At 46.3% G+C, this 21,914-nt stretch overlaps 1 protein-coding gene across 10 annotated transcripts in view; it reads left to right on the top strand.

Annotated features, from left to right (window-relative positions):
• The window catches only part of LOC137414567 (uncharacterized), a 154,768-nt gene that overhangs the window by 74,427 nt on the left and 58,427 nt on the right, over nt 1-21,914 (top strand). For 4 of the 10 annotated variants that reach the window (XM_068100092.2, XM_078770020.1, XM_078770017.1 and 1 more), the window contains one exon: nt 11,503-13,266. The exons of 2 other annotated variants lie outside the window; for them this stretch is intronic. In XM_068100092.2, the coding sequence (XP_067956193.2) occupies nt 11,503-13,034 (1,532 nt within the window). In that variant the 3' untranslated portion in view covers nt 13,035-13,266. Of the gene's footprint in view, nt 1-1,397; nt 1,506-9,493; nt 9,775-11,502; nt 13,267-21,914 lie in introns of those variants that run through there. 4 more of the 10 variants (XM_078770015.1, XM_078770016.1, XM_078770018.1 and 1 more) reach the window with 2 other exon arrangements.

Here is a 21,914-nt window from a genome sequence, read left to right as displayed (position 1 = left end):
CTTCGGTTGAGCTTCAACTCTCCGACAGATGGCCTCACATTATCCTCAAGCACCCTCTGGTACAATGAAGAATTCATAGTGGATTATATGATGGTGAGCTGCCCAGGCCCTTATGCAGCAAAGCTGCCCCAAACCATAATATTTCCACCCCCATGCTTTACAGTTGGTATCAGGTTCTTGTGGTCAAATGCTGTCTTTGGTTTTCGCCAAACATGTCTTCTGGTACTGTGGCCAAATACCTCCACCTTTGACTCATCTGTCCAGAGCACATTGTTCCAGAAGAGCTGGTCTTTGCCTTGGTGTTCATTGGCAAACTTTAGTCTTGCCCTGATGTTCTTTCTGGACAACAAAGGTTTCCTCCTGGCATACCTCCCATGTGGATCAAATTTGTGCAGCCTCTTTCTCATGGTAGACTCGTGCACTTTGACATCAACAGTGGCAAGAGCTACCTGTAGGTCCCGTGATGACATTCTGGGGTTCTTCGAGACTTCTTTCAGCATCTTGCGGTCTGCTCTCGGGCTGAACTTGCTGGGGCGGCCTGGCCTGAACAAGTTGGCAGTTGTTTGGAATCTTCTCCACTTGTAGATGATCTTCCGGATAGTGGAATGATTGATTTCAAATTGTTTGGAGATCTTTTTAAATCCCTTCCCAGACTCGTAGCCAGCTATAACCTTCTTTCCGAAGGCCTCAGAGAGCTCTTTTGATCAAGGCATGGTGACGCCACACACTTCAACAACAAAGAGCAAACCAAACTAAATGTCTGAGGTTTAAATAAGACAGGTTCCTCCAAGATCCTCTCTAACGATGTTCTAATCATTTGCACCTGAGCTGGTGCACCTGATTCTAATTTTAGGTATTTGAAGTAGTGAGAAATGTAGGGATGTACTTACTTTTTCCACATGCGAAATTTGCATTTATGTTTGTTTAAATTATACAGTGGACTACAAAATGTAAATGTTTCATGATATTTGTTATATTATATCACCTTTATCTCTCAATAGTGTTGAAATGAAGATCAAATAGCTATGTTGAAAAAGTCAAAACTTTACACGGGGTGTACTTACTTTTTCACCTGACTGTATACACCTTCCTAAGGTGGGAACCGGCAATAAAAATGGGAATTCCTTTGGATCTTTTTGCAGTCAAGGGAACTCTAAATCAACGTAGGCAAAGTGAATCTATATATATATAAAACACAGTGTGTGTGTGTGTGTGTGTGTGTGTGTGTGTGTGTGTGTGTGTGTGTGTGTGTGTGTGTAATGTTACCGATAGACTCCTAAACGGAGAGGCCCACGTGCTTGATATTTGGCATAGACATGGCCATTGAGCCTGGGAAGAACATGGCCGACCTAAAAAAAATTATTTCATAATATTTTTTTACCATATTTTTACCTCAGCGCATTTCAGCGAGGAATATTATGCACGGAATCTGAGGCGGTGGCAGAGCAGCGTGCTGATTCGCTCAGAGCAATCACGTGATGTTCCTTGCCGCCATAAACTCACAGGTACGCGTTCGCACGTAATTCAGAGCGAAAAGCGATTGCGTTTTTTCACATTTCAGCGAGGAACATTGCCATTCACACCACATAGGTTTTTTTTTCTTTCATCTTTAGATCCATATTTCTTTTTACACGAAATCTGAGCTGGTGGCAGAGCAGCGCGCTGATTCGCTCAGAGCGATCACGTGATGTTTCTTGCCTCCATAAACTCACAGCAAGTAGCATAGATTTTAGCATGATTAGCATTTAGCATGATTTAGCATAGATAGTAGCATGTTTCACATAGATTTTTTTTCAGCGAGGAATATTATACACGGAATCTGAGCTGGTGGCAGAGCAGCGCGCTGATTCGCTCAGAGCGATCACGTGATGTTCCTTGCCGCCATGAACTCACAGCAAGTAGCATAGATTTTAGCATGATTAGCATTTAGCATGATTTAGCATAAATAGTAGCATGTTTCACATAGATCTTTTTTCAGCGAGGAATATTATACACGGAATCTGAGCTGGTGGCAGAGCAGCGCGCTGATTCGCTCAGAGCGATCATGTGATGTTCCATCCCCGCTGCCAGACCATTGAACATAAAACACAGTTTGTGTGTGTGTAATGTAATGTTACCTCCCCTCCGTCCTCCCCTCCCACCTCCCCCCTCCCCTTCCCCCTCTCCCCTCCATCCTCCCCTTCCCCCCTTCCACTTCCCCCTCCACCCTCCCTTCCCCCTCCCCTTTCCCCCTCCCTCCCCCTCTTCCTCTCCCCTCCCCCCTCTTCCTCCCCTCCCCCTCCTCCTCCCCTTCCCCCACCTCCCCTCCCCTTCTCCCCCTCCTCCTCACCTCCCCTCCCCCTCCCCCCTCTCCCTCTACTCCCCCTCCCCTCCCCCCTCTGCCCTACCCTCCCCTCCCCCCTCCATCCTCCCCTTCCCCTTCCCCCTCCCTTCCCCCTCCACCCTACCCCCTCCCTTCCCCCTACACCCTACCCCCTCCCTTCCCCTACATCCTCCCCTCCCCTCACTCCCCTCCCCCTCCCCTCCTCCCCCTCCTCTCCCCTCCCCCTCCCCTCCCCCTCCCCCCTCTTCTCCCCTGCCCCCCGTTCCCCTTCACCCTTCCCCTACCCTTCACCCTCCCCCTCCCCCACCTGGCAATGCCGGGTACTTCTGCTTGTGTGAAAATAACAGTCCTTTTACTCGTGATACAATTGAGGATTCTGAAGCGTCATTCGTAATATCCTCATCCACCATTATCGGAAGAAGCGGCGATCGCTACACGGTAAATGTTTACAAAGATAACTTGCATCGCCCGACCTTCGGAACTCCTGGTGAGGGGACCAAATGAAGTCACTACAACCTTTACCATATGAGCTGTAGTCCCCTGGGCAAGTCCAGTTTGTTGAGATTGCATAATGATGAGTAACAACCGAATACATCGACAATTTTGATAAGTGGCCAAACGCACCACCTCGGGCCATATTTTGATTGGTGGCATTAGTGGCAGTTGAGTGCCTGGTGGCATTGGCTCCTGGGCCAGCGCTTATTTTGACCCTGTATTTTTATGTAATGCAATGATGTAGGCTGACTTCCAGATGGAGTATGAACTTGGGCAAATAATAGGGTGTAAAAGGCAGTGAGAGGATGTGAAGGAGCAGCAGAGCAGGGTTTTTTTTTTAATGTTGCACGAGTTGATGCCATCCAGTCCAGTTGCAGAATCAGTCCTTGCAGAAAGTTGCAGAAAGAACCTTTCCCGCCTTATCAGTTGCAAAAGACACAGAGTCCAGGAGTTGAGTTATTATCAGGGGTGGGAGATACAGGAGACCAGTCCTGAAGTGTGATGGCTGCTTGCAGTCTTTGCTAGTTTGCCTGAGTGAACGACCAGACTCACCAGTGCTGAGGCTGTTCTTTGAGAATGGCCAGAGATAGGTTGACCTTAACAAGCACATGATCAGATGTAGTGATGGGCGTACTCGAAACAGCGATTCGAAACCTTTGCGACACTGCTGTATCGAAACAGTGACGTGTATCAAAGTGTCCAAGTTGCGTGGTTGCAGCAAATGAAGCTTCATTACTTTCATACTGTTTCAAAACATTTCGAACTTTGGTGGTTCGATGCTAGGGGGTCGACCCCAAAGTGAACCCGTGTCAAATGTACGGCAACTACTGATCTCGAATCAGTTGTCATAACTTCGGCTCATACGAACTGACTGATTCAAACGAGTTTGGGCTGATCCGCAGTCAGTGATTCCAGGTTTCCTGCAGATCACCTGATGTGCCACACCCTGCAAATATTTACAATAAAAGCGAACGAAAATGGCCAAATTTTGTGGGGGGGGGGGGGGGGGGGGGGGGGGGAAGAGAGAGAGAGAGAGAGAGAGAGAGAGAGACAGAGACAGACAGAGACATATTTTAGGTGATATTCAGAGAGATTCAGTTGATTTGGAGAAATGGAGAGAGCAAGAAAGAGACCAATGTCTATTATGTGGGAGCATTTTCAAGTTGTTCAACAGAATCTTGTAAAATGCACGACTTGTGAGAATCATTTGTCCTCCTGCAATAACACCTCATATTGATATAGTGTGATACGTAGGTGATAGTTGAGACACCTTCGGTCTAAGCCACTGATCATTCATCTGATGGGCCTACTGCAGGTGAATCTGGAACCTCAGGTGTGTCTCGATATTACGTGTTACCTCCCCAAACCCCGGTTACGGTGCCCCTCAGAGTCTCGAGAGGGAACGCGGCAGAAAGAGTTGTTATTTTGAGTGTTCTAATAAATCATGGTAAAACCACACCAATGCAATTGTGTAGAACAAAACAAGTAATATTGTATTAAGAACTATCACATACACAATAATAACACTTTAAAAAAGTACAATGAAAATATCACTTGCATCAAATGAACAATACACATGATGGTACCATCATTCCCCAATGCTCTCAAAGCAATAAACTCACAATACGCCAAATGTGAGTGGAATGTAACACTCTCCAAAGTCTGTGCACAAATCCCCATGTGGGGTGAAGGTTGAAGTCGTGCAGAACGACAGGAACAGGCAGGTATCGGCGCGGCGACGGACGAGGAGGTACGAGGTGAGAGGTCGATATGGGAATTGAGCCGATATGAAAACCAACGGCGTTCCACACGGTGATGTCGATATGGAAACCAACGGCAGGCAATCAACACGATGATGTCGATATGCGAATCCCAACGACCAAACACAATGCACCAAGCGGATGGCCTCTTCGAGCACAAAATGGCAGATCAGCCTGTAATGGAGGCACTTGCTTTCCCTCCAACAATAGCTCACACTTGGTAATAAAACCTGAGACGCAGGTTTAATTGCAATCACAATATGTGACGATGTCGCAGGCAATCCCTTTCCCAGGAAGCCTCAACTCATTCGTGACTAATATCAAAAAAGTCCGCTCGCAGCCTCGATGCGACTCACAGCTGTCTTCTCCTCATGGCTGTCTCCTCCCTCCGATCTCTTCCTCTCTCCTCTTCCGGTTTTTTTGCTGTGTTTTCCTTTTTCCTTCACAAACATTTATTTTTACCTTTTACTAAAGTCATCTCCCTTTCACACAGAAATGTTACCAACAATATTACCTGAAACGAAAAATCCTAGAAGTATATCATAACAACAAAGGCGGAAGTGACAGATCCGTAACACTAGACAAGGTATATATTGTTTCATTTGTTAATCTATGTGTTTAATTTATTTAGGCATATTAATTTAGCATATTTTTGTTATTGAAAATGCTCTAGGCTACTATGAGCCTATCACTATGCCTATATAGATAAATCATAAATCTAAACCAAATCATCTTTATTCAGAGGTAATATGCATTTAATAACGGCTTCGTAGGGAATACAATTAATTTATTCATCTGTTTATTTCAATAGGAAGACAAAAGGACCTTGATGAGGCTATGGTGGACATGATTATCAATGATTCCCAGCCATTTTCAGTGGTGGAAGACAAGTGATTCAGGGCCTTTGTTCAGAAGCTTGACCCCAACTATGTACTTCCTACAAGGCATGCACTGAAGGAAATGGTTGGCGCAAGGTACCAGCAAACCAGAGAAAAGGTGAAAGCTGAAGTGAAAAGAGCTAACTCTGTGAATTTAACATCTGACATGTGGACCTCTATGAATATGGATGCATATCTTGCTGTAACTTGCCATTACATCAACGAGCAACGGTACCCGCCCTATGGGCGGGGCTTCAATTGGGAGGTCCAAATGAAAAGGCTAAAAAATATCAGAAATTGAAGGCTTTTTTTCTTTTAAACGATTTATATAAACATCCGTTAAATCTCGATCGGTGCAGCCGTTTGTGCAGCACCCGGGAAAATAACGTCATGCGGGAGCATGTATCAGCAGGATGTGGCAGTGTGGGAGTCCACGTCCAGTGTGGGAGTCCAACATGGGCCAGTGTGGGAGTCTGTGTCATGGGCCAGTGTGGGAGTCCAGTGTGGGAGTCCAACATGGGCCAATCCTCCTTCGTGCTGAAGTAGCCCACCACTTCTCCAAGTATTCCGCTCTTCAGTATCATCGCGATGAATACGCAATCTGTTGGCATATTCACCACCCAAATAGCTATGTGGAATTCTCTCATGTAGAGATTAAACTAATCGTGTTCACAATCGCTATGTCGTATGTACTGCCGATACGTGTACCAAATTCCCGATACGTGTAACTGTACCAAATCAACAGTTAAAAGGATTTTGAGCCGATAGCTGTTACGGCCTTGGCAAGATCGATTGAGACAGCGATCTGTTAGCGATCGATGGAGACATGTTGCTTTCCCGGGTGCCGCACAAACGGCTGCACCGATCGTGCGGCACCCGGGAAAGCAACATCGTCACAATGAGAACAATGAACGTTATGCGAACGCGAATGTTATGTGTGAGTCCAAACCTGAGAATGCTGGAGACTAAAGCTGAAATTGGGAAAACGAAATAGCCTATTTTACTTCTGGAGATCCCAGGATTATCCATCCAAAATATCTTTGCGATCGGTTCAGCAGCTTTTACGGTACCTTCGAACAGACAGACAGACAGACATTTGGTGAATTATAGTAAGACGATTTTACAATTAATTTATTCATCTGTTTATTTCAATAGGAAGACAAAAGGACCTTGATGAGGCGATGGTGGACATGATTATCGATGATTCACAGCCATTTTCAGTGGTGGAAGACGAGTGATTCAGGGCCTTTGTTCAGAAGCTTGACCCCAACTATGTACTTCCTACAAGGCATGCACTGAAGGAAATGGTTGGCGCAAGGTACCAGCAAACCAGAGAAAAGGTGAAAGCTGAAGTGAAAAGAGCTAACTCTGTGAATTTAACATCTGACATGTGGACCTCTATGAATATGGATGCATATTTTGCTGTAACTTGCCATTACATCAATGATGATACCAAGCTGTCCACTGTTGTGCTGGGGGTTTTTAAGTTTCCTGAAACACACACAGCTGAGCACATTAAAGCGGCCAAAAATGTTTTGCTGGAGTCGTGGGGAATAAGGGATAATCACTCTGTGTGCTAATCTTCTTCAGATGCGACACATCCCATGCTTTGCCCACACCTTAAATCTGGTGGTGAAAAAGCCCTTTCTCAAACCATGGAGTTGAATGAGATTTGAGGCCAGTCTCGCAGACTTGTTGCTTTTTTCAGGTCAAGCACAAATGCCACAGAGAAGCTGTCCACGATCCAGCAACAGATGGGAAAGTCCACCAAGAGGTGGACACAAGATGGAGCCCAAAATGAAGCTCATTCAAGAGGTGGACACAAGATGGAACAGCACATTATTCATGCTTCAATGGCTGTATGAGCAGCATGAAGCAGTAGGAGCTGCTCTAGCCTCACTGAACACCAGCATAACCCCCCTGACTAGTGTACAGCTTGAAGCAATCAGCCAGTGCCTCCAGGCTCTTTCTCCATTTAATCATGTCACAGTTGAACTGTCAGCAGAAAAAGTGGTCACAGTCTCAAAGATTATACCCATAGTCAGGATGATTTTCCATAAGCTAAATGAGAGAGCTCACAGATTGATGTCCCAAACAGCAACTGAATTAATCAACAACCTTGTTACAAACTTCAAGCAATGCTTTGGAGCAGTGGAGTCGAAAAGGACACTGGCAAAGGAAACAGTATTAGACCCAAGATTTAAGGTCTTGGCATTTGGCAGTGCCTCCAATGCTGACACTGCTGTCAAGGACTTGATTGCTGAATGCAGTGCTCAGATCTGTTCAGCATCCACACAACCACCACCTGATTCATGTCAGCCATCTACATCAACAGCAGCAGCAGCAGTGGAACAGACAGTTGAAGAAGATGACAACCTCTGGGACCTTTTGGACAACAAAGTTTGAGAAACTCAGAAGGTCCAGAGTGCCACTGCTGATGCCACAGTGGAGGTTCAGCGGTATGTGTCTGCACCATATCTGAGCAGAACAAATGACCCTCTGGAGTACTGGGTCAGACACCAGGACATCTACCCTCATCTCTTCTATTTGGCTAAGAAATATCTGTCCATTCCAGCAATGTCTGTGCCCTGTGGGAGAATATTCTCCAAAGCAGGAGAAGCTCTTAGCATAAAAAGAAACCGTTTAAATCCCAAAACACTTGAACAAATTGTTTTCCTCAATAAAAAATTCCTGATAACATGCCTTCCCTCATCCAGCCCCAGTCACACAAGCACTCCCCATCAGAATTTCCTATTCCATACATGACGTTCATACACAAATGAAGGTATAAGCATATAGATGCCTTCTTATATATGTAAGTCTTCAAATAGAACATAAATATTGTATAAAAGCTGCCCTATTGTCATACATACTTTATTTATACACAAATGATATAATGAAAATTATTAAATATAACCATATAAAGGCCTACTTATATATTGTCGCGTTCCTCCCGATTAAAATCGTCCAAGGAAACGGATTGCCAAACAAAGTTTAACTCCGAAGCATTCAGTCAAAATGTAGCGGAGAATACGCGTGGGGGCAAGTTGGGGGGGGGGGGGGAAGAACCGAAGAGCGCTTACCTTCACAGATCCACCCAACGTCTTCACACCTGGATAATCAATCGACTCAAACCGACACGGAATTCAAATGCAAGAATAAAAGGGTTTAATGAAAGATATGCCGGTAACAAAGAAAATGTACTATGACTAAATTCCTAATTGGAGCGCTCCCATGCAGACCCAAATTCAGAAAAAGGATAAAATATTTAAAAATAAATGTGTTATTGTGCACTTAGCTCTGATCGGCTGGTGTATCTCGCCAGGAATCGTCTGAAGCCTTGGCGGGAAACGCACGTCGTTGACACGATCTAGGCCTAATTGCGCGTCTTTTCACTCCGGGCCTCGCGCCCGAATCGAATGGGCCGCGCCTGTCCACTCGCCGTTCCTGCTTGGAAACCCACGGTTCTTAGTCCATGGCTCTTCCTCTTCACGACCACGAGCAAGATGTCGGGACATGACCGTTCACCACAAAATCCTGATTCAAGAGCACGCCGATGCTGGGAGAGACAAAATGTTACGTTCACTATCGATGCCCAAACGAGAAGAGCCAAGAACAAGCGACCGTTCCCAATGGGATCCTGGCACGAGAGAGGGGATGACACGAGAAGCAATGCTCGCTGTGTGTCCCCCACACGAGAAGTAGCACGAGATGTCGGTCCGAGCGCTATGGCATCCAGAACGAGAAGGCGGAAGAAGAAAAAATGTCGGCCAGAGCGTTCTTTTATCGTCCAGGCTCTGTCGTCATCTCAACACGTCTCCGTGTCTGACCCTATCAGTGAGTTCCATCTTACCAGTGCTTGTGCCAATCAAACCCCGGACCAATCACTGCTCTTCAGGGCGTGGCCTCACGGATCTTTCGTGCCTGTGTGGTTACCAAGTCAATGTTATCAGCGGCAGCGCTCAATGTCCTGGCTTCCGGTCGTTTTTTAATTCATGTTTAATGGGCGATTTCTGGCTAGATGTGTGTGCTGCGTATGTCATAAGGATCAAAAGAATAAATTACAGAGGCAATTACATACAGGGGATTAATTTACCCATAATCCCTCGCTAATTAACAAGCCCCACCCCTCTGATGGGGACGAAGATACAAGTTTACCCAACATCTGGTCTATACAAATTCCCTACTTATGGTACATTGAGGTTTCTTCTTCTTCAGGACAGTAGGAGGACACTACCTATGCATTCTACCTGGTCTACAGTCACTACCCCCCACAAACATAACAATATGAAGGCCTACATATTCTACATAAATCCAGGTCTGTTTATTTCAGGATATTGCAGACTAACTACTCTTAAGTGAAAATATATGCAAGTAACTTCCAAATCGTTGAATCATTGTTGGTGTTTTTTGGAGGTCTTCTTGTTGCATTTACACGCATTTGACCAGCAGACGTTGCCAGTGTGCGGTGTTTCGAGCATTTCGAAACGGTGAATCATTTTCTGAAGCAATTGGTTCAAAGCTTCAGAAAGCCTCGTTTCTCCCATCACTAATCAGATGAACCAATTGGAGCAGAGGAAGAGCAAGATACATTGGCAGGGAAGTTGGTCATAACTAAATCCAGAGGGGAAGATTTGCCATTGACAGAAATCCGGGTGGGAAAGTTTACAGACCGAGTCAGTCACAGACGTCCTTTACCGAAATGCCAAGGCTAGTGAGAGAGATACCAACACCAAAGAGAGAGAGGTACCCTTTGTAGAAGTGCCATGGCTAGTCAGAGGTTTTTCTCACAATCCCCAGCAAATTTGCATCGTGATGATTGAAATCACCACATATGAGGAAGAGAGAGTGGAGATGAGTGGTTAAAAGTTGGTCCATGTCGTCGAAGAGAGATATAGATTGGAGGTCACTGTTTGGAGGATGGTACAACACATGGAGAAACATGAGCTGGGAGTGGAAGGGAGGTCACAGCCAGAGGTACTCCTGGGGACTTTGGGGTTGGCTTAATGGTTAGGGTGGCTGGCTTGGGATCAGGTAGTTTGAATCCCGGTCGACCGTTGAATTAACACGAGGTGGGGTTGACTCAGCCTGTCATCCTTCCGAGGTCGGCAAAGTGAGTACCAGTGTATTGTAATAGGAGCACTGCATCAGCGGCACAACCATGTCCTCAGCCAATGATGCTACCTGCAGTCCTGTGCTGCATGCCAAAGAAGAATAAGAAGGAGGTCCTGGGGTTTGGGAGGTGTAAGAGCACGGAGAGTGAGAAATAGAGTTCTTAATGTACAATGTGACTCTGCCACCAGGACAAACTTCACGTCGATCAAAGGAGGAGCTGCTGGTAGGGTGCAGGAATGTGGAAAGGAGCAAGGAGAGGGGACTGGGCCAGCTTAAGGGTGCGGGGGTTGGGTGAAGCTGGAGTGGTGCAGTCCTGGAGTGAAGTAGGGGGAGTGGGGTTGCGGCGAAGCCTGTGAGCTTGGGCGAAGCTGGAGGATTGCGGGGTTGGTGAAAATCTGGGGGAGGGGATCGTGCGGTTGTGGCAAAGCTAGGGGGTGGAGTTAGAGAAAAGCTGGGATGTGCAGGATTGGGGCAAAGCTGGGGGTGGGTGCAGATGTGGGGCTATGGCGAAGTGACACTCGTGCATTTTTCTCATCCTGTGGTCTGACAGCTTTATGGCCCAAAAATAAGGGTAGTTGTGCTCATGTGCTTTGATCCTGTTAAATCTATGATTCAAATTAACAGTTGCCCCATGTCAAATTTTGAAATTTGATTGGTTCATTAAAATTCAGATACATGCTGAGGACAAGTCAATGAAATTGGCGCAGGTGTGATGATTTACCAAAATGGTAAATACAACTCAGTAAAAGCCTTTCTGGTAGTAATGTGTGTGCAGCACGTCTGTGCCGTTATATGATTGGGTTGAGATGTTGGTAAAGTGGCTGCCTTGCAAAATCATGTTTCCTTTGAAAATTTTAAAATTCTTTTGTGAAATATTGAATACATTACACAAAAATTGTCATTACAATGTTTTCTCTGTATGTTTGTTCAGGCAACCCACAGAATGTCCAGATGTTCCCCTGCGGCAAATGCTGTTTGAAGTTTACAACAGAATCTGCACTTCAGCTGCACATGAAAAAGCACCATGAGATTACTGCTGATACGATGTACAAATGTTTTAAGTGCCCATACAGTACCCATTTAAAAGACCTTTTGTCTGTACATTTCCAGACGCACATGATCAAAAATGAGCAAAACACATTCACACAGAATGAATTTCCTCACAAAGTCCATCAGCCCTCAATCTGGCAACAGGATGTTAGAACAGGCAGTAGTAATTATGGAAATTGTGAAATATCATTCATTCCTCCATCAGACCGTCAGATCCATATGAAAACCCACAGTCGCGACCACATGTACGAATGTAGAATTTGTGGAAAATCTTTCATGACCCTTTCAAAGGTTAAAGCTCATGTGCAAACTCATAGTGCTGAGCGTCCATACAAATGCACATCTTGTGGAAAATCTTTCATCAACCCATCAAAACTTAAAGTTCACACACAAACTCACAGTGTTGACCGTCCATACAAATGCACATCTTGTGGAAAATCTTTCAGTTCTTCATCAAACCTGAAATATCACATGCGTATTCATAGTTCTGAACGTCCATACAAATGTACATCTTGTGGAAAATCTTTCATTAACCCAGCAAGACTTAAAGCTCATATACAAACTCACAGTGATGAGCGTCCATACAAATGCACATCTTGTGGAAAATCTTTCAATGCCTCATCAACTCTGAAGGAGCACATGAATATTCATAGTTCTGAGCGTCCTCACATATGCACAACCTGTGGAAAATCTTTCAAAAGGTCATCAAACCTTAAAACTCACATCAGAGGTCACAGTGATGATCGTCCATACAAATGTGAAATTTGTGGGAAATCTTACATGAAGTCATCAGACCTGAGAACTCACATGAGAAGTCACACTGGTGAGCGTCCATACCAATGCACAATTTGTGTAAAATCTTTCATTAGATCATCAGACCTGAAAATTCACATGAGAGATCACACTGGTGATCGTCCATACAAATGTGAACTTTGTGGAAAATCTTTCAAAATCTCATCGACTCTGAAATCACACATGCGAATTCACAGCATTGAACGTCCATTCAAATGCACAACATGTGAAAAATCTTTCAAGCATTCATCACACCTGAAAATGCATATACGAATTCACATTGGTGAGTTTCCATACAAATGTCAAACTTGTGGGAAATCTTTCATTGCATCCTCAGACCTCAAAAGGCATGTGAAGATCCATGGCACTTTGTACCCACACAAATGTGGAAATTGTGAAAAAGCTTTCCGTCAACTGTCAGACCTTCATTGGCACGTGAAAATCCACAGTTGTGAGCTCCCAAACAAATGCACAATTTGTGGAAAATCTTTCAAAATTCCATTGGACCTTAAAATAATGCACATGAGATGTCACAGTGGTGATCCCCCATGCCAATGTGAAATATGTGGAAAATCGTTCAGTGCCTCATCAAACCAAAAAGCACAGATGAAGATCCATTGATGTGGGTGCCTATAAAACCATTTATGTGCTTATTAACAAGAAAACACAGGAGTATTCAAATATATGGAAATAAGGGAAAGTATTATGACTTGAAGAATGAATCGAAGAAATGTAGAAACTGAAGAAATTTGACATCATACCAGCATTATTTGTAGCAAATGGAGCAATAAAGAACCTTACAAAAACGTTAAAGGGGTACCAGGAAATATTACAATAAAGGGCTATAATTGTGGACTGTTTATCTTTCAGTGACAGTCCTTCGGAGTGCCCTTGAAGTAAACAAATGATTCACAACACTTGAAAATGTTTCTATCCTGAAGCTTGAAATCCTCGCAACCCTTTCACTTTCCTTAATGACGTTGAACAAGGACCTTTCATGCAATAGGAGGCCGTTTAGTCCATCATCCCTTCATTTTATGGAGGCAATGGCATTTTATGGAGGGTGGTGGAGGCAATGGAACAAGTACAGGGACATCACCAGGGCACGTATTTTAATGTACATGTGTGTGTTTATACACACACATATTATATATGGATATATATATATACTAGCTTGGCTCGGCTCGCTCCGCTCGCCTCACCACGCGTCGTTACTGAGGAACGGGCTTATTTTAGCTGAGGATAATGACTGTACCTGAGTTGCTGTGTTGTCATGATTTACACCAATCATAATACTGTTACGGTTTTCCACCGCCCTTCCTACCCTTATCAAGGGGGGAATAAGCCCCTTGTTCTTTCTGGGCCGGCGTAACCGAGACTTGAAACGCCTCTTCCGGGCAAACGCAAGGTAGGGTTTCGGGACCTAGTCTCGCACGTACCTAAATACCTGCGCCGCCACGGAAGCGGGGAACCAAGCCTCGCACGAGCCACATGTAATTTGAGTACACCGAGCGGATTGCGTACCATGTGGTCCGTGCAGTTACCGTTAATATTGGACGCCGATTCGAGCGGTTCTATTCGTACCACGCTCAGTCAATGATGGAAAACACAAGACGGTCGAATAAAGGAATAACACAATTTAATTACTATTTACACAATGTACAAGTCGGTAGAAAGCAGACACCGTGCAGAACTTAATCAGTCTTATACTTATACCCAGACGCGGGCCCGATCACACTCACACAGGGGAATTGCAGGTAGGCTGGTGTCCACGCGCTGCCTTGGTCGTTCAGGAACGGCGGCCCGGCGTGCTCTCCACGGTCCCATCACGTCCCGTGAAGATGGTAAGCAGGTGGTGCAAAAGGATCCTCACAGCGCGTCTCTCGAACAAAAGGCAGCAGATTAGGCAGGAAGGAAAGGTACGTGTTTCTCAGCACGGCTGGGTGGTTCCACAGCGCATTTAGTAACCAGCGCGCTATCACTCACGTAACCCAATGCAATAGAGGCTCGGCCTTAAGCTCAACCGAGCGTCACTTTAATAGGAGCACTTATACGGGGTTCATGCGCATCTTTCTCCGATCTCGTAACTCTCATCAATACTCGAACCTCTCCGCACTCAACTCCTGCTCACCTCAATTGCTCCTCAACTCCTCTTGGGGGTTTGCGCGATGGGTTATATGGACATGCCCTGAGCCCTCTCAAAAGTTCCAACCACGCCATGTGACGCATTGCCGCAGCCACTCCCTTTGAGCCTTGATTGGCGGCTTGCGCTTTCCGTCAGCTTCTTCGCTGCACTCATTCAGTCCCGACCCGACCTGCCAGGCCCGCCTCGTGTCAACTCGCGCCAAAAAGCCAAAGGCAGCATAAAGAGGCGTACGGCGGCATAAGGCAATGGAGGCAATGAAAGGACCTATTCTCCTTATTCTACTCAACGCAAAACGAACACAGGAAAAGGACTATGCTCACAAATACGAAGAGATAACTGCACTATCGCGAGGCTACATGTTGTTGGGTGACTAAACTATGAGGGGGAAATTTAACCTTTATTGTACAAAACTCAAAACCGCAACACTACCCCTCTCCCTTGTCAGACTCGTCGCCGAGTCGAACCTAACAAAAATGGAACGACCGGTTTTGAGAATGATCTGGAAAATTAACTTTTACTTTTACATGTGACATATAGATGTGGTTCCCTCTAACATTTACTCTAACCCGTGGGCGCGACAGTTTTAAAACACTAAATATGTCCCCCCTATTGCATTGAGTAGCTAACTAACAGAATCACGCCCACAATTAACTGAATCCGGAATTTGTCAAACTAAACATATAGCCGGTGGGCAGCATTTTTATATACAAGCACAAAAAAACTTAACCTTATTTACAGTTATATGACCCAGGACCTGTCCTTTTTGAAAAGAGGATTGGAGGGGAGAAAAAGCACAGCACAAACACACTCATCAATTCATATTTGCTGCTTGCTTCTTGCATCTTCTGTGTGCATATATCAAACCGGCTAGCCCCCGGACCGGCATACAAGCCATTCCTGCTCTTCAGGGCTAACTAAACTTACAAATCTTCTCATCCCTAGCACACCATAATAAAAATGCACAAAACATTCTTTTATTGTATTTCTTTGCCAAGCAGGGCCAAACTTATGTGGTCCGACTGCGTGACATTCATGCCACTCAAAACAAGTGGTCCGAAGATGCAAGGTGAATTTGCAGCAAGGTGCTGCACAGCAGAGGTGCACGGCCACAAGACTTGTGGTCCATAAGTATATGTGGTGCAGCAAAGTGTTTGTGGCAGCAAAGTGCTGCACATGTGCAGCAAAGTTATAGCACAAGGATATGGCAGCAAAGTGCTGCGCTGTTCGGCTGCACAGATGTAGCAAAGTGCAGCAGGGATGCTGCACAGGTGGATGGTGCTGCACAGCTCCACCTCCAAAATGGTCCTGGGGTGGGGGGAGAGACAAAGCATGACCAGCAAAGCGGAAAGGGTGCAAAGTTACACAGCAAAACAAGGTAATGCAGTGTGAGGGGCGTGGAAGAGTGAGCAGAGCAGGCTCGTCCCTAACCGTCCGTGCCCCCCAACGTCGGCTTACACTACCTTACCCTTTTACACTTACCCTTTACTTACTCACTTACTTACCCTTTTACTTTACCTTACACTACCTTACCCATTTTGTATTTACAAATTCGTCTCTACGTCTTGTCTCCCATATCCCCCTCTAATCCAAATTCGTCTCCCAATCCCTCCCAGGAAGGAAGGAATGGAACAAACACAATGTCCCATTACGTCATGATGCGTCTTACACTCAAACAGTTTACCAAGTCCTGGTGTGGAGCTTCGTCCTCCTCGGTGAATGGCTGTGGATGGCGCGAAGGGATTTCTCATCCTAACTACACTAGTAACTTTTACTTTTAACCTACCCGGGGTCATACCCTGCCAATCGGCCTCTTTAAACTATGTGGTTCTAAAAACCGAATTCCAATTGACCACTCTGTGATGCCATCCGAATTTGGGTCTCACTCCCACAAATTTTCATACTGTGCCCTTGCACAATTTCGGGGCTGCGTCGTGTGGCTCCACTAGCAGGTCCAACTACCTGCGCACCTCCGCCACTGAAGTCGCCACCCGAGCTTACCTGCTCCTGCGACTATCTAAACTGGGGAAGGCCCCTCCTGGCACTTTACCCCCTGATGCCCACCTTGGCATTGGGCAACCCGGGTGTTCTCCTGGGATCCTCGGGCCCCACTCAACAACTCACAACTACCCTAACTGGCTCCCAGAGCCTACCTGCAGCCTCACCTGGCCGACAAACTACCAGTGGCGGAGTGCCCCAATAACCATACGCACCAATTGAACCACACGCCCAGCCATTCCACAGTCTCACGCACCCACCAAAGCACTACTTGCCACTACCTGCACCACAGGTGTCAATATCCAAACAAATTTTGCCTAAACGCTCTACCTGGCTTTACACTAACCCCCCCCCCCCCCCCCGGGCTTTCGCGAATGGGTTCCACTCTTCCCCTATTCAGTCCTTCGCACCATGCATTCCACACCTTTTATTCCACACCAAGCATTCCACACCAAGCATTCCACACCAAGCATTCCACACCAAATATTCTCACACACTTTTTTTTCCTCGCACACCTTTTGTGCTTACACACATTTTTCCTCGCACACCTCAAACACAGTTCCATTTGTTTCATCACAATTCCTCACACACACAGCATCATCTATCTAACTGCTTTTCCCCTAAAACTCGTGCTTCCCCATCTTCCCGTTACACGAAGCACTCCCTTCGTCATTATCATCCATCTAATCTACCTACAGTCATGTGAAAAAGTAAGTACACCCCATGTAAAGTGTTGACTTTTTCAACATATTTCAACATACAGCTATTTAATCTTCATTTCAACAATATTGATAGATAAAGGCGATATAATATAACAAATATCATGAAACATTTACATTTTGTAGTCCATTGTATAATTTAAATAAACATAAATGCAAATTTCGCATGTGGAAAAAGTAAGTACACCCTTGGCTCTATTAGGTGGTATTGCCCCCTTTGGCAGAAACAACCTCAAGTAGGCGTTTCTTATAACTGTCTAACAGTCTCTGACATCGACTGGGAGAAATTTTTGCCCACTCCTCCATGCAGAATTATTTTAGCTGTGCGATGTTTGAGGGGTTTCTTGCATGCACAGCTCGTTTCAAATCCCCCCACAACATCTCGATGGGATTTGGATCCGGGCTTTGACTTGGCCATTCCAGAACCCTCCATTTCTTTCTTTTCAGCCATTCCTTGGTGGATTTACTGGTATGTTTAGGGTCATTGTCATGTTGCAAGGTCCACATTCGGTTGAGCTTCAACTTTCCGACAGATGGCCTCACATTATCCTCAAGCACCCTCTGGTACAATGAAGAATTCATAGTGGATTATATGATGGTGAGCTGCCCAGGCCCTGATGCAGCAAAGCTGCCCCAAACCATAATATTTCCACCACAATGCTTTACAGTTGGTATCAGGTTATTGTGGTCAAATGCTGTCTTTGGTTTTCGCCAAACATGTCTTCTGGTACTGTGGCCAAATAGCTCTACCTTTGACTCATATGTCCAGAGCACATTGTTCCAGAAGTGCTGGTCTTTGCCGAGGTGTTCATTGGCAAACCTTAGTCTTGCCCTGATGTTCTTTCTGGACAGCAAAGGTTTCCTCCTGGCACACCTCCCATGTAGATCAAATTTGTACAGCCTATTTCTAATGGTAGACTCATGCACTTTGACATCAACAGGGGCATGAGCTACCTGTAGGTCACGTGATGACGTTCTGGGGTTCTTAGAGACGTCTTTCAGCATCTAGCGGTCTGCTCTCGGGCTGAACTTGCTGGGGGGGGGGGGGGGGGGGGCTAGCCTGAACAAGTTGGCAGTTGTTTGGAATCTTGTCCACTTGTAGAGATGATCTTCCGGACAGTCGAATGATTGATTTCAAATTGTTTGGAGATCTTTTTAAATCCCTTCCCAGAATCGTAGGCATCTATAACCTTCTTTCTGAAGGCCTCAGAGAGCTCTTTTGATCTAGGCATGGTGACGCCGCACACTTCAACAACAAAGAGCAAACCAAACTAAATGTCTGAGGTTTAAATAAGACAGGTTCCTCCAAGATCCTCTTGAACGATGTTCTAATCATTTGCACCTGAGCTGGTACACCTGATTCTAATTTTAGGTATTTGAAGTAGTGATAAATGTAGGGGTGTACTTACGTTTTCCACATGCGAAATTTGCATTTATGTTAATTTAAATTATACAATGGACTACAAAATGTAAATGTTTCATGATATTTGTTATATTATATCACCTTTATCTATCAATATTGTTGAAATGAAGGTCAAATAGCTGCATGTTGAAATATGTTGAAAAAGTCAAAACTTTACATGGGGTGTACTTACTTTTTCACGTGACTGTACATCCCCACTATAGGTACAAATGTCACTACTTAAATCTCTGTCTTCTAAAGTCTTCTAATTCCCTAACAATTATCCTAGCCCTCCCTCGGCTAGCTTCGGTGCCCCATGGAGGTAACCATCGCTGGCCCCCCATGTGCCTATCACTGCTATCCCCCTAATCTAATGCTCATGGGCCCTGACCGTGTGAGGAATGGCAAAATTACCATTCCTCCACATAGGGTACACTATTTCCATCAGTCCGCCATACTTGAGCCTCTTCAAGTGGGAATACATTGTCATGGCTCGGCTTTGAAAGGCCGAGCGATCCATTCGGTTGGTTTGTCGCCTGTATGGGGTGTCCGTCCGCCATTTTCGATCCAGGGGAGGAGGCATGGATGGGCCGAGGTGCAGGGGCCCATCTCGGCGCGGGGCCTCGCGGTCCCATGCACGATGGCCCAACCGCCCATGGTCGGAGCACCGCACCCGCAAAGGTGCGCGGCTCCGAAATCTCCTACCTCCCCTTGAACCTTGCCGATTGCCTTTGCCACCATGGCGCGGCACCAACCATACAGGGCGGGGGCTGGCACGGGTCGTGCACGGTGGTCCTTGTGAAATCGCCGCCGCACCGATCCCGGCCGATCCCTGCCGCACACAACTCACCGAGGGCTCACGTTGGCTATCCGTCGCGCTAAACGCTATCCCGGTTGGTGTCGATGCTTGAGCCGCGTTCTCACTACTCACGACCCACTCCGCACTCGCACACCCAGGCGTCCCTGCGCCTCCCATACATTCCGTTGCGCACTCTTCCCGCACACAGTCCGGTGTGCATTCTCCCGCGTACACCGTACTCGCACCTGCACACCAAGGCGCACTCATACCTTCCACACAATCCGTTACACACTCCTCCTGCACACAGTCTGTAACACCCACGGGTGTGCACTCTCCTGTTGCACACCCAATCATCGCACACTCTTTTCCCCCACTCTTGGGTGTGCACTCCTTCGCACACTCCTTTACTGCAGACTTTTCTGTTACACACTCTGTAACACCCCCTGGTGTGCACTCCTGCACACGCTTTGCAATACACTCTCCTCGCACACAGTCCGGTGTGCATTCTCCCTCACACTCTGTAACACCCACGGGTGTGCATTCTCCTGTTGCACACCCAATCATTGCACACTTTTTCTCCACGCACTCTTCTCGTGCTCACTCTCTCGTTACCGCACACTCTGGCGCACACTTTTCTCTCTCACACCCGCACTCCGGTGCACACTTTTCTCTCACACGCGCACCAGTCGCCCTCGTACACCGCACAATGGACCTTCCACGACCGCCCGGGTTTCGTTTCTTTCCCAAGCTCGCCAAACACATTTGCGCCATTATTCCTACTCACCTTGGGGATCTCCTTTCCCGCCAGCACCTGCAAACTTTCCATTTGGTTAGCAAGCCCGACATCACGATGCAAATACAAACTTTGTGAGCATTCCATCTCCTTCTCCCATGATATATTTTCTGACTATGCCGTCTCTTCGGCCCCAATTGTTTCTTCAATTTCCATTATTTCTTTTTCTACCTCAGCCGTCGGCGCGCATAAAATTTCGTCTCCCAATTCGACCTTCCCCGGCGCTCCCGACATTTCTTTATCCAATTTGACGATCGCCGGTTTTTCTACACCCCACGTCGCGATTTCTATACCCCCAGTCAACTTAGCTGCGCTCTGCTCTACTTCGCTCTCCACACGTTCCTCACACCGCGTCACCTCGTCGCGTCCCAATGCGACCTCCTCGCTCAACCTGTGCCTTATGTCCTTCCCCATCTCTTTTATTTCTTTCTTCATGTTCTTATTTATCCCATGAAGTTCGTCCTTTTGGGCATCCATTGAATGAATGAATGAATGAATGATCGTTTTAAGGCCATTTTCCCCGCTGGAGCGGGGGTTAGCCTTGCGGGCCCCCATGACAATCATGGTTCCCTGTTTGAGGCAATGTTTTTATGGCCGGATGCCCTTCCTGACGCCAACCCTTGGTCGCCTCTTACGATGCGCAGGGATACGGTGTACCGATTCTACACCGGGGTACACAATCGGGGTGCACACCCCACCCCAGGACCTTTTGGGCATCCATTGTTTCTTTCAATTCGCCCTTGTTACACCTTGCTTCGTCCCTCATTTCTTTCAATCGACCACCCATTTTGTTTTCCAACCCCTCCATGTCACACCTTATTTCGTCCCTCTGGGTGTCCATTTCCGCCATTATTTGGTCCATAAAAAATCGCATGTACTTTGGCATCGCGGGCTCGGCTTCCGCCGCCACGTGCAAGGCGCCACCATTTTCTTCCACTGCTGCCGCACCCTTATCAATTCTCCCTTCTTCTACCAACTCTCCCTCTTGGTCCTGGGTTATCAATTCTTCCTTATCATCTACCCCCACCGGCATTCGACCGCCTTGGCTAGTCATGGTACGAATACAAATTTGGATCTAAATTAAATTTCGTCCGCTCGCAATTTGGAGCCAATTCGTCCAAAATGTTTTTGTTAGGGTTCAAATCCCACTCCTGACACCAATTACTTCCACTCACCACTTTCATCCCACTCCTGACACCAATTGTTACGGTTTTCCACCGCCCTTCCTACCCTTACCGAGGGGGGATTAAGCCCCTTGTTCTTTCTGGGCCGGCGTAACTGTTACGTGCTCCTCCCCAAACCCCGGTCACGGTGTACTCCGAGCCCCGAGAGGAGTCACGGCAGAAAGATGTGTTATTCTGTATGTCAAAGATCAATGGTGAAACCACACCAATTGTTACCAACAAACAAGTATTGTATTAAGATCACACAAGAATAACAGTACAACAACAATAGTAATCAATTGTACAACCAATATATATTTCCTATGATGGTACCATCAGGTTCGTACAATATAACTCACTGTGCTCCAAGTGAGCGAAAAGAAGAACATTCCCAATGTCTCTATTCCGGCATCAAGCCAAAGTCGATCCGCTCCAGTAATCATCAGAACGATGTCTAATCGAGACCAAAATCCCGTTCGGATGA

The sequence above is a fragment of the Myxine glutinosa genome, chromosome 1 (assembly GCF_964187855.1).
Source record: "Myxine glutinosa chromosome 1, kmMyxGlut1.1, whole genome shotgun sequence".
Classification (NCBI taxonomy): Eukaryota; Metazoa; Chordata; class Myxini; order Myxiniformes; family Myxinidae; genus Myxine; species Myxine glutinosa.
Note: the sequence above shows the minus strand (reverse complement) of the source record. Positions and strands in the feature narration are given on the sequence as shown.